The sequence below is a fragment of the Schistocerca cancellata genome, chromosome 5, assembly GCF_023864275.1.
Source record: "Schistocerca cancellata isolate TAMUIC-IGC-003103 chromosome 5, iqSchCanc2.1, whole genome shotgun sequence".
Classification (NCBI taxonomy): domain Eukaryota; kingdom Metazoa; phylum Arthropoda; class Insecta; order Orthoptera; family Acrididae; genus Schistocerca; species Schistocerca cancellata.
In genome coordinates, this window is record NC_064630.1 from 589,309,416 (window position 1) to 589,321,725 (window position 12,310).

General features: G+C 43.8%; 1 protein-coding gene across 1 annotated transcript in view; it reads left to right on the top strand.

Annotated features, from left to right (window-relative positions):
• Positions 1-12,310, top strand: part of LOC126187697 (carboxypeptidase B-like) — a 72,682-nt gene that overhangs the window by 44,517 nt on the left and 15,855 nt on the right. The window contains exons 3-4 of the mRNA XM_049928939.1: positions 3,242-3,338; positions 6,004-6,309. Coding sequence (XP_049784896.1) covers positions 3,242-3,338; positions 6,004-6,309 — 403 coding nt within the window. The remainder of the gene's footprint in view (positions 1-3,241; positions 3,339-6,003; positions 6,310-12,310) is intronic.

The following is a 12,310-nucleotide window of genomic DNA, read 5'->3' on the forward strand; positions in this document are numbered from 1 at the left end:
CTACGTGGAACAATATGCAAAAGTATTTGTACTAGTATATACGACGGCGTGCTGAAAATTAATGCCCCTTATTTTTTATGTGAAAACTCTTGCAACTTTTTAAGTAAAACAAATAACATTAACATTCTACGTCTTTATTCTTCGTGTCTACGTATTTGCAGTTCTTCGTCGCTAGAGGGCTCCGAACTGTTGCGTGTAATACGGCAATGTGCAAAGCAACTATGCCGGTGAGTGAGAGAGAGCATGCTGTAATCGAGTTTCGGATTCGAAGAGTTCGGCCACACATGGAGCACCCTCTCCTCCAGCGTGACAGTGTCAGGCCACAGACGTGCGTTGCGACATCTGCAACAATACGACGCCTTGGGGCCACTGTCGTCGATTATCCTCCACACAGTCCCGACTTGGCCCCATCCGATTTTCATGTTTTTCCAAACTTAAAGAACGCCTTCGGCCACTTCACTTTGACTGTGATTAAGCGGTGCAAGGAAAGGTGAGGTTGTGGCTCCGGGAACGAAGTCTGACGTTCTACAGCAATGGTATCAACAAATTGTTCTCTTATTGGCAGAAATGTATTCGTCGCCAGGATGACTATGTTGAGGAATAAATATGCAGACGTGAACAAGAAAGATGTAGATTGTTAATGACGTTTCTTATACTTAAAAGGCCTTAAGAATTTTCACATTAAAAATCGGAGGCATTACTTCTCAGTATGCCCTCGTATTTTCGACTGCAAGTGGGGAAAAACAAAAAACAAAAATTTAAGAGGAACAAAAACTGATAAATTAAGAATCGATTTCAAAACTAAGGTTTTATGACTGTGAAGGAAATCATAAAATGACTTTGGAAGTAAGAAATGGAATCTCAATAAGAAATGATCGTATGGCATTGTTGGCCGGGAGGTCCCATGCGGGGAAGTTCGGCCGCCGTATTGCAAGTTGTTTTTAGTTGACGCCACTTTAGCGACTTGCGTGAGTCAGTGATGATGAAATGATGATGAAGAACACACAACACCCAGTCATCACGAGGCAGAGAAAATCCCTGACCCGCCGGGAATCGAACCCGGGACCCCGTGCGCGGGAAGCAAGAACGCTACCGCAAGACGACTAGCCGCGGACAATCTCAATATAAAAACTGTTCATAACGATACATCTCTCAACTACTCGCTGAGGAACGTTTTGTTTATGAACAATCTCAAAATAAAAACTGTTCATAATCAAAACGTTCATCAGCGAGTAGTTGAGAGTGTCTCTTGAAAATTATTTAAATTCTTAAACAAATGTGTCAGGATAAAAGACTGGATGATCAACTAAAATAAAATGGAAGTGAGCGAATCAAGCATATGGACGGTAGGTGTTGGAGAGAAGGACTTAAACGACGGAGATGACTTCATAAAACATGCACTGAGAACATGGATGTACGTATATGTTGTTTTTGTTTTTAGGCCTGTTTTCTTCAGTCGCAGTTATACAAGTAATATACACTGAAGAGCCAAAGAAATTGGTACACCTGCCTAATATTGTGTAGGGCCCCTGCGGTCACGTTGAAGTGCCGCAACACAACATGCCGTGGACTCGATTAATGTCTGAAGTAGTGCTGGAGGGAAGTGACACCATGAATCCTGCAGGGTTGTCCACAAATTCGCAAGAGTACTAGAGGGAGGATATCTCTTCTGAAGAGCACGTTGCATGGCATTCCAGATATGCTCAATAATGTTCATGTCTGGGGAGTCTAGTGGCCAGCGGAATTGTTTAAACTCAGAAGACTGTTCCTGGAGCCACTCTGTAGCAATTATGGACGTGTGAAATGTCACATTGTCCCGCTGGAATTCACCAAGTCCTTCGGAATGCACAATGGACATGAATGAATGCAGGTGATCAGGCAGGATGCTTACGTACGTGTCACCTGTCAGAGTCGTATGTAGACATATCAGGGGTCCAATATCACTCCAACTGCACACGTTCCACGGCATTACAGAGCCTCCACCATACTGAACAGCCGCCTGCTGACATGCAGGGTCCATGGATTGATAAGGTTGTCTCCATACTCGAACACGTCCATCCACTGGATAGAATTTGAAACGAGACTCGTCCGACCGGGCAAAATGTTTCCAGTCATCAACAGTCCAATGTCTTTGTTGACGGGCCCAGGAGAGGCGTAAAGCTTAGTGTTGTGAAGATATCAAGGGTACTTGAGCGGGCCTTCGGCTCCGAAAGCCCATATCGATGATGTTTCGTTGAATGGTTCGTGCGCTGGCACTTGTTGATGGCCCAGCATTGAAATCTGCAGCAATCTGAGTCGGAAGTTTTGTACTTACGTCACGTTGAACGATTCTCTTTCCGGCCGCAGCGATGTCGGACATTTGATGTTTTACCGGATTCCTGATATTCACGGTACACTCGCGAAATGGTCGTACAGGAAATCTCTACTTCATCGCTACCTCGGACATGCTGTATCTCATCGATCGTGCGCCGGCTATAACGCCACCTTCAAACTCAGTTACATCTTGATAACCCGCCACTGTAGCAGCAGTAACCGAAGTAACAACTGCAGCAGACACTTGCGGTTTTATATAGGCGTTGCCGACCGCAGCACTGTATTCTGCCTGTTTACGTATCTCTGTATTTGAATACGCATGCCCATACCTGTTTCTTTTGCCGCCGCGCGGGATTAGACGAGCGGTCTCAGGCGCTGCAGTCATGGACTATGCGGCTGGTCCCGGCGGAGGTTCGAGTCCTCCCTCGGGCATGGATGTGTGTGTTTGTCCTTAGGATAATTTAGGTTAAGTAGTGTGTAAGCTTAGGGACTGATGACCTTAGTAGTTAAGTCCCATAAGATTTCACACACATTTCGTTTGAACATTTGTTTCTTTTGCCCTTCAGTGTAGGTCACAGGCGATCCTTTGGTACTGTATGCATTTCACTTTATTTCAAACGTCTTCAGTGGTTCGATATTTTGTTTGCTGCTTCATTCCTAATGTGTAGAAGGAAACAAACATCCAGATACTGGAAATGCGTTGTCATAAAGTGAAACGCATGTGGTTTAAATAACACATTGCATTAGAGTCGCAAAAGACGGTATATAACCCATATTATTTGGATGCCCGTAATGGATGGAAAGCTCTTTCCAAAGTCTTTATCCATCAGTGAATGTCAAATGACTGATGATGATGGTGGTGTGAGCAGTGTAAAGTTTCGTCCCAGTCAAATGTGTGTGCTGTAATGATGATGTTTATGGTTTTCAGGGTGTTCCAGAAGGAGCGGAATTTGACGCAGCACAAGGCACTGCCTCGACGCCCTGAGTCCCGCATATCGTTCACGGAGTACCAAACTTACGACGAGGTGTGTATCTCCCATGATTTAAATAACTACACAAATGCCGTGACCCTAAAGTGACAATTGCAATTGACGCGATTCTCAGAGGGTTTAGCGTAAACACAGAAAGTTCTAAAAAGTCTACAGTATGTTGCCAAGCGATCTGATAGCGCGAATAACGTTACTGAGTTACTAGCTTCAGACTCTATGGATAATGAAGCATCCACTTAGTTTAAGATACCCTTATCTGACGGACTTTGGGAGAAAAATGTAAAGCTAAAAAACGAAATAATTTGTTAATATTCTTTTAAAGTGGAATAAGATATAAAAACCTTGTATTTATTAATGAATAAAAAATCTCAATAACATTCAGCTGCGAAAAATATATTTTTGACAGGCGGTGAAAGGCTTCCCATTTTTAAAACACATTGGTAATGAAATGGACATTGATAACGTCGCTCACATAGGGACGTATCCGACAGCAAAAATTGAGTCTGTTCAAACACCTCAGATATAAAACTCGTGCTGTTACAGACTGCTAAGAGTGTCTTCAATAATTTGCAGATAATGCTATTTAAATGGTGTGGAAGGAAAAACCACATGTGATCAATGACTTAAAGGAATCATCCAATTTTCACGAGCATTCTGGATGAAGAATTCTGATATGGATATACCAAGGCGACTCCACCTTCATTGACCAGTACGTAATGTTGAAAGAGAATATACAGCTCAAAATAGAGCCTAGACGGGAGGGACAGCAGTAAAAATAATGTAAATCCAAAATTCGCAGTTCAAACCTAGTCCAATTATTAAAAATAGAATGACAGATCAGTTCTTATTGTTCCGTTTGCAGAGGATCACAAAACATCGCTACTGATGGCTACACGTTTACGATTTCGAAGGCACTTTTTCCGTTGTCTATGAAACTATGAATAGGTACAACAAAGGTATCCTGAATAAACCTTTAGCTCCTCGGATAAAATTTCGAAATCTCTACGTCACGTTTTGTGAAATTGTCTTCTAAATTTCACTATTATGTGTTGTATATGCCGTTTTTAATTTCTTTTAAACACTAGACAAGTCACAATTGAGTACAATCAGCCTTAACGGATTATAGATACGGTATGTTTTCATATTCCTCCAACTCTACGTGCGTACACCCTCTCCATTAAAAAAGTGGTAATTAATTAAGACAATTTATTTTTTGTTTTATAGTATAGGGACTGCGTAAATTGTGTATGCATTGGCATCTCTCGAACCAAGTTAAGTGTTTTTGGAATGGAATACCATGCAGATATTTCCAACACTCTTTCTGATAAGGGCCATGTACGAACTACTCAGAAGTTGCTATCATTCTCTAATATAGTTCACTCTAAATAATGAATAATGTGAAGTCATCTACATGAATGACGAAAGGAATCCGCTAAATTTCGGTTACACGATAAATCACACAAATCTAAAGGCTATAAATTCAACTAAATAGTTAGGGATTACTGTTACGAATGACTTAAATTGGAAATATCACATAGATAATGTCGTGGGAAAAGCAAATCAAAGACTATAATTAACTGGCAGTACACTTAGAAAATGCAACAGATCTACTGAAGAAATTACTGTCACTATGCTTGTCCTCCCTCTTCTGGAGTATTGCTATGAGGTGTGGGATTCGTATCACACAGGATTGACGGAGGACATCGAAAAAGTTCAAAGAATGGCAGCTCTAATTGTAATATCGCAAAATAGGGTAGAGAGTGCTTGCTAATACTGTATAATGTATTATACACACAGGAAGATAGATCCTTTATCATTTAGCTACAAAATAGCAGGTCAGCAACTGGAAGCAGTTAATACCATAAATTATCTGGGAGTACGCATTAGGAGTGATTTAAAATGGAATGATCATATAATGTTGATCGTCGGTAAAGCAGATGCCAGACTGAGATTCATTGGAAGAATCCTAAGGAAATGCAATCCGAAAACAAAGGAAGTAGGTTACAGTACGCTTGTTCGCCCACTGCTTGAATACTGCTCATCAGTGTGGGATCCGTACCAGATAGGGTTGATAGAAGATATAGAGAAGATCCAACGGAGAGCAGCGCGCTTCGTTACAGGATCATTTAGTAATCGCGAAAGCGTTACGGAGATGATAGATAAACTCCAGTGGAAGACTCTGCAGGAGAGACGCTCAGTAGCTCGGTATGGGCTTTTGTCAAAGTTTCGAGAACATACCTTCACCGAAGAGTCAAGCAGTATATTGCTCCCTCCTACGTATATCTCGCGAAGAGACCATGAGGATAAAATCAGAGAGATCAGAGCCCACACAGAGGCGTACCGACAATCCTTCTTTCCACGAACAATACGAGACTGGAATAGAAGGGAGAACCGATAGAGGTACTCAAGGTACCCTCCGCCACACACCGTCAGGTGGCTTGCGGAGTATGGGTGTAGATGTAGATGTAGATAATGTTGATTGGAAACCTAGCTGTGATTGCATTTGTTGGGGCATACAGAAATTGTTAAGAAGAGATGCGATCTATAGATGTGAGTCCTCCTGTTACTCAAACAGTCATATGTTTAAATTTTAATGAACCTTAGGGGTAGATACTGCTATGGAGTTTACAAGGTGTATTCATTAAATTAATAAATTGCCTACAGCAATGAGTTATGTCTACGCTGTACCTCTGGTTTACAGATTCGGCAGTACCTGTCAGACCTGGCTTCAAGCTACCCCAGCCTGGTGTCCGTGGAGACCATTGGGCAGAGCTTCGAGGGTCGGCCAATAGACATGATCAAGATTTCATCGGGTGGCGACGGCACCCGTCCAGTAATCGTAATCGACGCAGGCATCCACGCCAGGGAGTGGATCGCTCCAGCTGCCGCCCTCTACGTCATCAACCAGCTGGTTGAGAATGCAGCCGAGAGCGCGCTCACAGCCAGCGTCGACTGGCACATCATACCCGTGCTCAACCCTGATGGTTACGAGTACACGTTCACATCGGTAATGTTAACACTTGTTACTTTTGACTATAGCATTTCTGACCTTAGAATTGGTGTTGTACAGGGTGTCCAGCGAAGGAGTCCCTGATTTCAAAATGAAATACCTCGAAGACTAAGATCGACGTACGAGTGCAACAAACGGTACGTTTATTGTGAAGGCTGTAAAAATGTTGTACATTGCCAATAGATGTCGGTGTATTCACAATACGTCGTGCCTACAAATATCGCCCCGCAGCTCAGAGGGATCAGATCCACCGTTATACCGTGGAAGGAGATTAGCCTACCAAAGGAAGAGATTGAAATCATGTATTCCATCCAACAACGTGTTTTTATGGTAGTGGAATACCACAGGTTGGAACACAGTCATATGACTACAAACGCAGTTTTCAAACACAAGTTACTGTTCCAAAAGAAAAACATCCGCAATCTCTTCGCCATATTCCAACGGACACGCAGCGTGGCTGATGATCTAGCGGGCAATATTGGCCCCAGACAAACTGCAGTTACTCCTGAAAATGTCGCCGTGGTTTCTTGAATTATTCAGCAAAATCCGAGACAATTTCTGCATAGTCTGGCATGAAGCATTCCCGCGTGGATTATATATTCAGACAGAGCTTACTTATATTTCCATTCAAAATCCAAAGCCACAAGGCCGTAACTGTACGAGCTATGTGACAGGTAAATGACTTTACGAACCAGATTCTCACAATGATTTGATAATGAAGGATATGATGTTGGCTGCAACTGGTTCACAGGTCAACTGCACTTCCACATGAGTGGAGTCGTGAATAAACAAAATTTTGACGGCTTTGGGGTTCCGAAAATTCACATTTGTGTGTAAAGATATCACTGCATTCTTCCAAAGTTACTGTTTTGGCTGGGGTTTGCAGCAGGCATTATTGGCCCTTTTTCAACCGAGAAGCAATCACGAGTGAACGTAACGCTAGAATTTTGGATCAATTCGTCGCCACACGGCTAGCCTTGAATCAGCGATCTGTTTGGCATCTGAGTCCATTTGTATTGACACACTATGGGATGAAGTGGCAAATTTCATCGTTCGTTTGCGCCTCCTCCGTACTGCGACTGGTGGACTTTCGAAAAGACTGTGATCTGACTCCAAAGCCTGCCTGCTGAGGACGAGTTGAATTGTGCATGCTGATACTGTAACTCCTGCACTGTGTACAGCGGCATCCGTTAGCAGCTTTTCTAAACTTCTGCATGAAATTTTTACAGCTTTCACAATAAACATATGTTTTGTTGTACTCGTCTATAGATCTTATTTTTCGAGATGCTTAAGTTTAAAATCAGGGACTCCTTCGGTGTACACCAAGAGCACCTATACCCGGGGGCAAGGGCGGCTGGTGCCTCTCCCCTAGATCTCAGGGAAAGCAAAAAATATAGTGTATTCACATTTTTTTCTTTCAAGAAAATGATTTAAAAGTCGGTATTACACAGGTTCTTAACAGCTGCGAAAATGGAGCTTTTCATGGCTACTTGCGAGTCGCCATTCATCTTCCAAAATATTAAAATACTGCATATCCCCCCCCCCCCCTAACTAATGCATAGATGCCATTGCTGCACACCATGTTTGAGACAGCACACACAAGCCATTGCATTAGAGATAGCTGTTGCATAGGACAGAGAGATGTCGCCACAACGAATGGCGCTGTTGCCGTTTCACGTGACTGAGATGTCGTTAGGCCTGCTCCGCCTTGAAAGTGAGTATTGGGTAGGCAAGCTTCTTATTAACAGTAAATTTCGCATCGACCAGACCGTGGATCTACGAGGCAAGGGGCACCTCCCTCCGTGGTTGTGCAGGCGCTGGACTTTCTACCTGCCAACGTGTATACGGCCTAAGAAACCCAGCACACTAGAAATCAGAGGCCATATAAATAAACACTGTTTCAAAAAGATTTATCCGATTTCGCAAGACTGTATCTTCTACATGAATAAAAGAAACTCGGAGTATATTTTAAGTTATGATTAAGTTAGGCTTACAGAGTTTTTATTTTCAGAAGAACCACCCAGTTTTACAAAAGTGTATCTTTTACATGCATGCACACACGATCTTGAGGAACTTATAACAATTACGCTGTTGTATCCGGAATTGGATAAACAACAAATAACGATTGGCGTGAGCTCCAAATTCTGTTTATTGTCATCAGCTCCAAAATACTAACACAACTTGGTGCTTGATCCAGAGCAGCGACTGGGCTGCAGAGTCCAAGTCTGGTATGGTAAACAGTCGTAGCACAGTGTAGCGTCATTCCTGGGTGCGACGTCGACGTAGCAGAGGTAGCCCAACGCGAGCCAGCCTGCCAGGCGTGGCGGTGTATGCCGCTATACAGGGCGAGTTACCTAACGTTACCGCTGGATATATTTCGTAAACCACATCAAATACTGACGAACCGATTCCACAGACCGAACGTGAGGAGAGGGGCTAGTGTAATTGTTTAATACAAACCATACAAAAATGCACGGAAGTATGTTTTTTAACACAAACCTACGTTTTTTTTAAAATGTAACCACGTTAGTTTTGTTAGCACATCTGAACATATAAACAAATACGTAATCAGTGCCGTTTGTTGCACTGCAAAATGTTAATTACATCCGGAGATATTGTAACCTAAAGTTGATGCTTGAGTACCACTTCTCCGCTATTCGATCGTGTGTATCGGAGAGCACCGAATTACGTAGGGAACGGTGATGGACCTTAGGTACAGAAGAGACTGGAACAGCACATTACGTCCACATGCTAACACCTTTTTATTGGTCTTTTTCACTGACGCACATGTACATTACCATGAGGGGTGTGGTACACGTACACAGGTGGTTTCCGTTTTCAATTACGGAGTGGAATAGAGTGTGTCCCGACATGTCAGGCCAATAGATGTTCAATGTGGTGGCCATCATTTGCTGCACACAATTGCAATCTCTGGCGTAATGAATGTCGTACACGCCGCAGTACATCTGGTGTATTGTCGCCGCAGGCTGCCACAATACGTTGTTTCATATCCTCTGGGGTTGTAGGCACATCACGGTACACATTCTCCTTTAACGTACCCCACAGAAAGAAGTCCAGAGGTGTAAGATCAGGAGAACGGGCTGACCAATTTATGCGTCCTCCACGTCCTATGAAACGCCCGTCGAACATCCTGTCAAGGGTCAGCCTAGTGTTAATTGCGGAATGTGCAGGTGCACCATCATGCTGATACCACATACGTCGACGCGTTTCCAGTGGGACATTTTCGAGCAACGTAGGCAGATCATTCTGTAGAAACGCGATGTATGTTGCAGTGCTCTCCGATACACACGATCGAACAGCGGAGAAGTGGTACTCAAGCGTCAACTTTAGGTTACAATATCTCCGGATGTAATTAACATTTTACAATGCAACAAACGGCACTGATTACGTATTTGTTTATATGTTCAGATGTGCTAACAAAACTAACGTGGTTACATTTAAAAAAAACGTAGGTTTGTGTTAAAAAATATACTTCCGTGCATTTTTGTATGGTTTGCATTTAAACAATTACACTAGCCCCTCTCCTCACGTTCGGTCTGTGGAATCGGTTCGTCAGTATTTGATGTGGTTTACGAAATACAGGGTGATTCAAAAAGAATACCACAACTTTAGGAATTTAAAACTCTGCAACGACAAAAGGCAGAGCTAAGCACTATCTGTCGGCGAATTAAGGGAGCTATAAAGTTTCATTTAGTTGTACATTTGTTCGCTTGAGGCGCTGTTGACTAGGCGTCAGCGTCAGTTGATGCTAAGATGGCGACCGCTCAACAGAAAGCTTTTTGTGTTATTGAGTACGGCAGAAGTGAATCGACGACAGTTGTTCAGCGTGCATTTCGAACGAAGTATGGTGTTAAACCTCCTGATAGGTGGTGTATTAAACGTTGGTATAAACAGTTTACAGAGAATGGGTGTTTGTGCAAAGGGAAAAGTTCTGGACAGCCGAGAACGAGTGATGAAAATGTAGCACGCATCCAGCAAGCATTTGTTCGCAGCCCAGGAAAATCGACTCGCAGAGCTAGCAGAGAGCTGCAAATTCCACAATCAACTGTATGGAGAGTCCTACGAAAAAGGTTAGTTATGAAACCTGAACGTCAACTACCCGAGGCGATGGATCGGCCGCCAGGCAGCCCGTGACAGAGCACTTCATCACTGGCCTCCAAGAAGCCCTGATCTTACCCCCTGCGATTTTTTCTTTTGGGGGTATGTTAAGGATATGGTGTTTCGGCCACCTCTCCCAGCCACCATTGATGATTTGAAACGAGAAATAACAGCAGCTATCCAAACTGTTACGCCTGATATGCTACAGAGAGTGTGGAACGAGTTGGAGTATCGGGTTGATATTGCTCGAGTGTCTGGAGGGGGCCATATTGAACATCTCTGAACTTGTTTTTGAGTGAAAAAAAAACCTTTTTAAATACTCTTTGTAATGATGTATAACAGAAGGTTATATTATGTTTCTTTCATTAAATACACATTTTTAAAGTTGTGGTATTCTTTTTGAATCACCCTGTATATCCAGCGGTAACGTTAGATAACTCACCCTGTATAGGGCGAGTGGCGGAGGAGTATGACCGCCGTAACCGAGTCCGCTGGTCGTGTCCTGATATGATTGCCGTCGCGGCCTCACGTAACTATATCTCTCGGGAGGAGCCGGCCGAGGTTGCCATGACAGTGCGGAGGCACTCAGTGTGAGAGGCCCGCGCCTGCGCTGTACAGCTGTGCAGAGCTGCGCATAAGCGGGGCGTGCCGGCCGTTGGCTGTGTGACGTAAACACCGCGGCCACGCAGCTGCAGGCGCCACGGTGTGGGCATTGACTATACCACATACGCTTTAGGTCAAAGCTTTTATTGCCCTTTCACATCAGCACACACTCCGCTGCAGAGTGAAAATTCACTCTGGAAACATTCTCCACGCTCGTGAAATCTTCTCGGGTGATCAGCCGAATAAAGGCGTCGTCTTCTCGCAACGTTTCGAAGGGTTTCGTACCCATCATCTTCGCTTGAAGATGATGGGTACGAAACCCTTCGAAACGTTGCGAGAAGACGACGCCTTTACTCGGCTGATCACCCGAGAAGATTTCACGAATGGAATACGCCGAGAAAGTCTCAAATCACATTCTCCACGCTGTGGCTAAGCCATAGCTCCGAAATATCTTTTCTTCCAAGAGTGCTAGTCCGGCAAGTTTCGCATGAGAACGGCGGAATTCGGAAGGCGACAAATGAGGTGCTGGTGGAAGTAAAGCTCTGAGGAGGATCCTGTGACGTGCTTGGGTAACCCGTCGATAGAGTACTTGGCTGCGAAAAGCAAAGGTCACGAGTTCCACTATCAGTTCCGCACACAATTTTAATCTGGCAGGAAGTTTAATATCAGAGCCCAATCCGCTGCAGAGTGAAATATTCGTTCTAGATAGTTATCCTCGTGGCATAACCTTGTGAGCATGTCGGGAGCATACAGTGCGGACTCTGCGCTGAGTCGCGATTCACTTAAAGTCGCACCAGAAGGGGCTCAGGCAGAGTCTTTAACGAAACCCCAGGCGACCTTGGAGGGCAAAACGGCAACGCAATATCTTTGCCCACGTCCGATCCGTCGAAAATCGTTGCGTACCATTGTAACTTAACTGTACCAGTTGAAACAGAGATCGTAAAACGCCTTTTGTTGCTTTGTTATCGCTATCGAAACAGACGAAGAGCGCGAAGCACGTTTAAGTACCCAATGAGCACCGTGTGAAGCAGAGAAACCGAAGAACAACGAAATAGACGGATTGAAGGATCAATAATTGAGAGGCTATCTTATAATGGAAGACTGCGAACTCAAGCCAGCCATGAAAATATCACCCTACGAGAAGCGCTAACGAGGACAAGTAAACAGTACAACCTAACAAATGAAACATTTCACTACGACCCGACGAAAGAAGATAAACACAAACACGTCGTAATTGTAAAAATGGATAGCGTCAGCCAATTTTGCAACGCGAAAA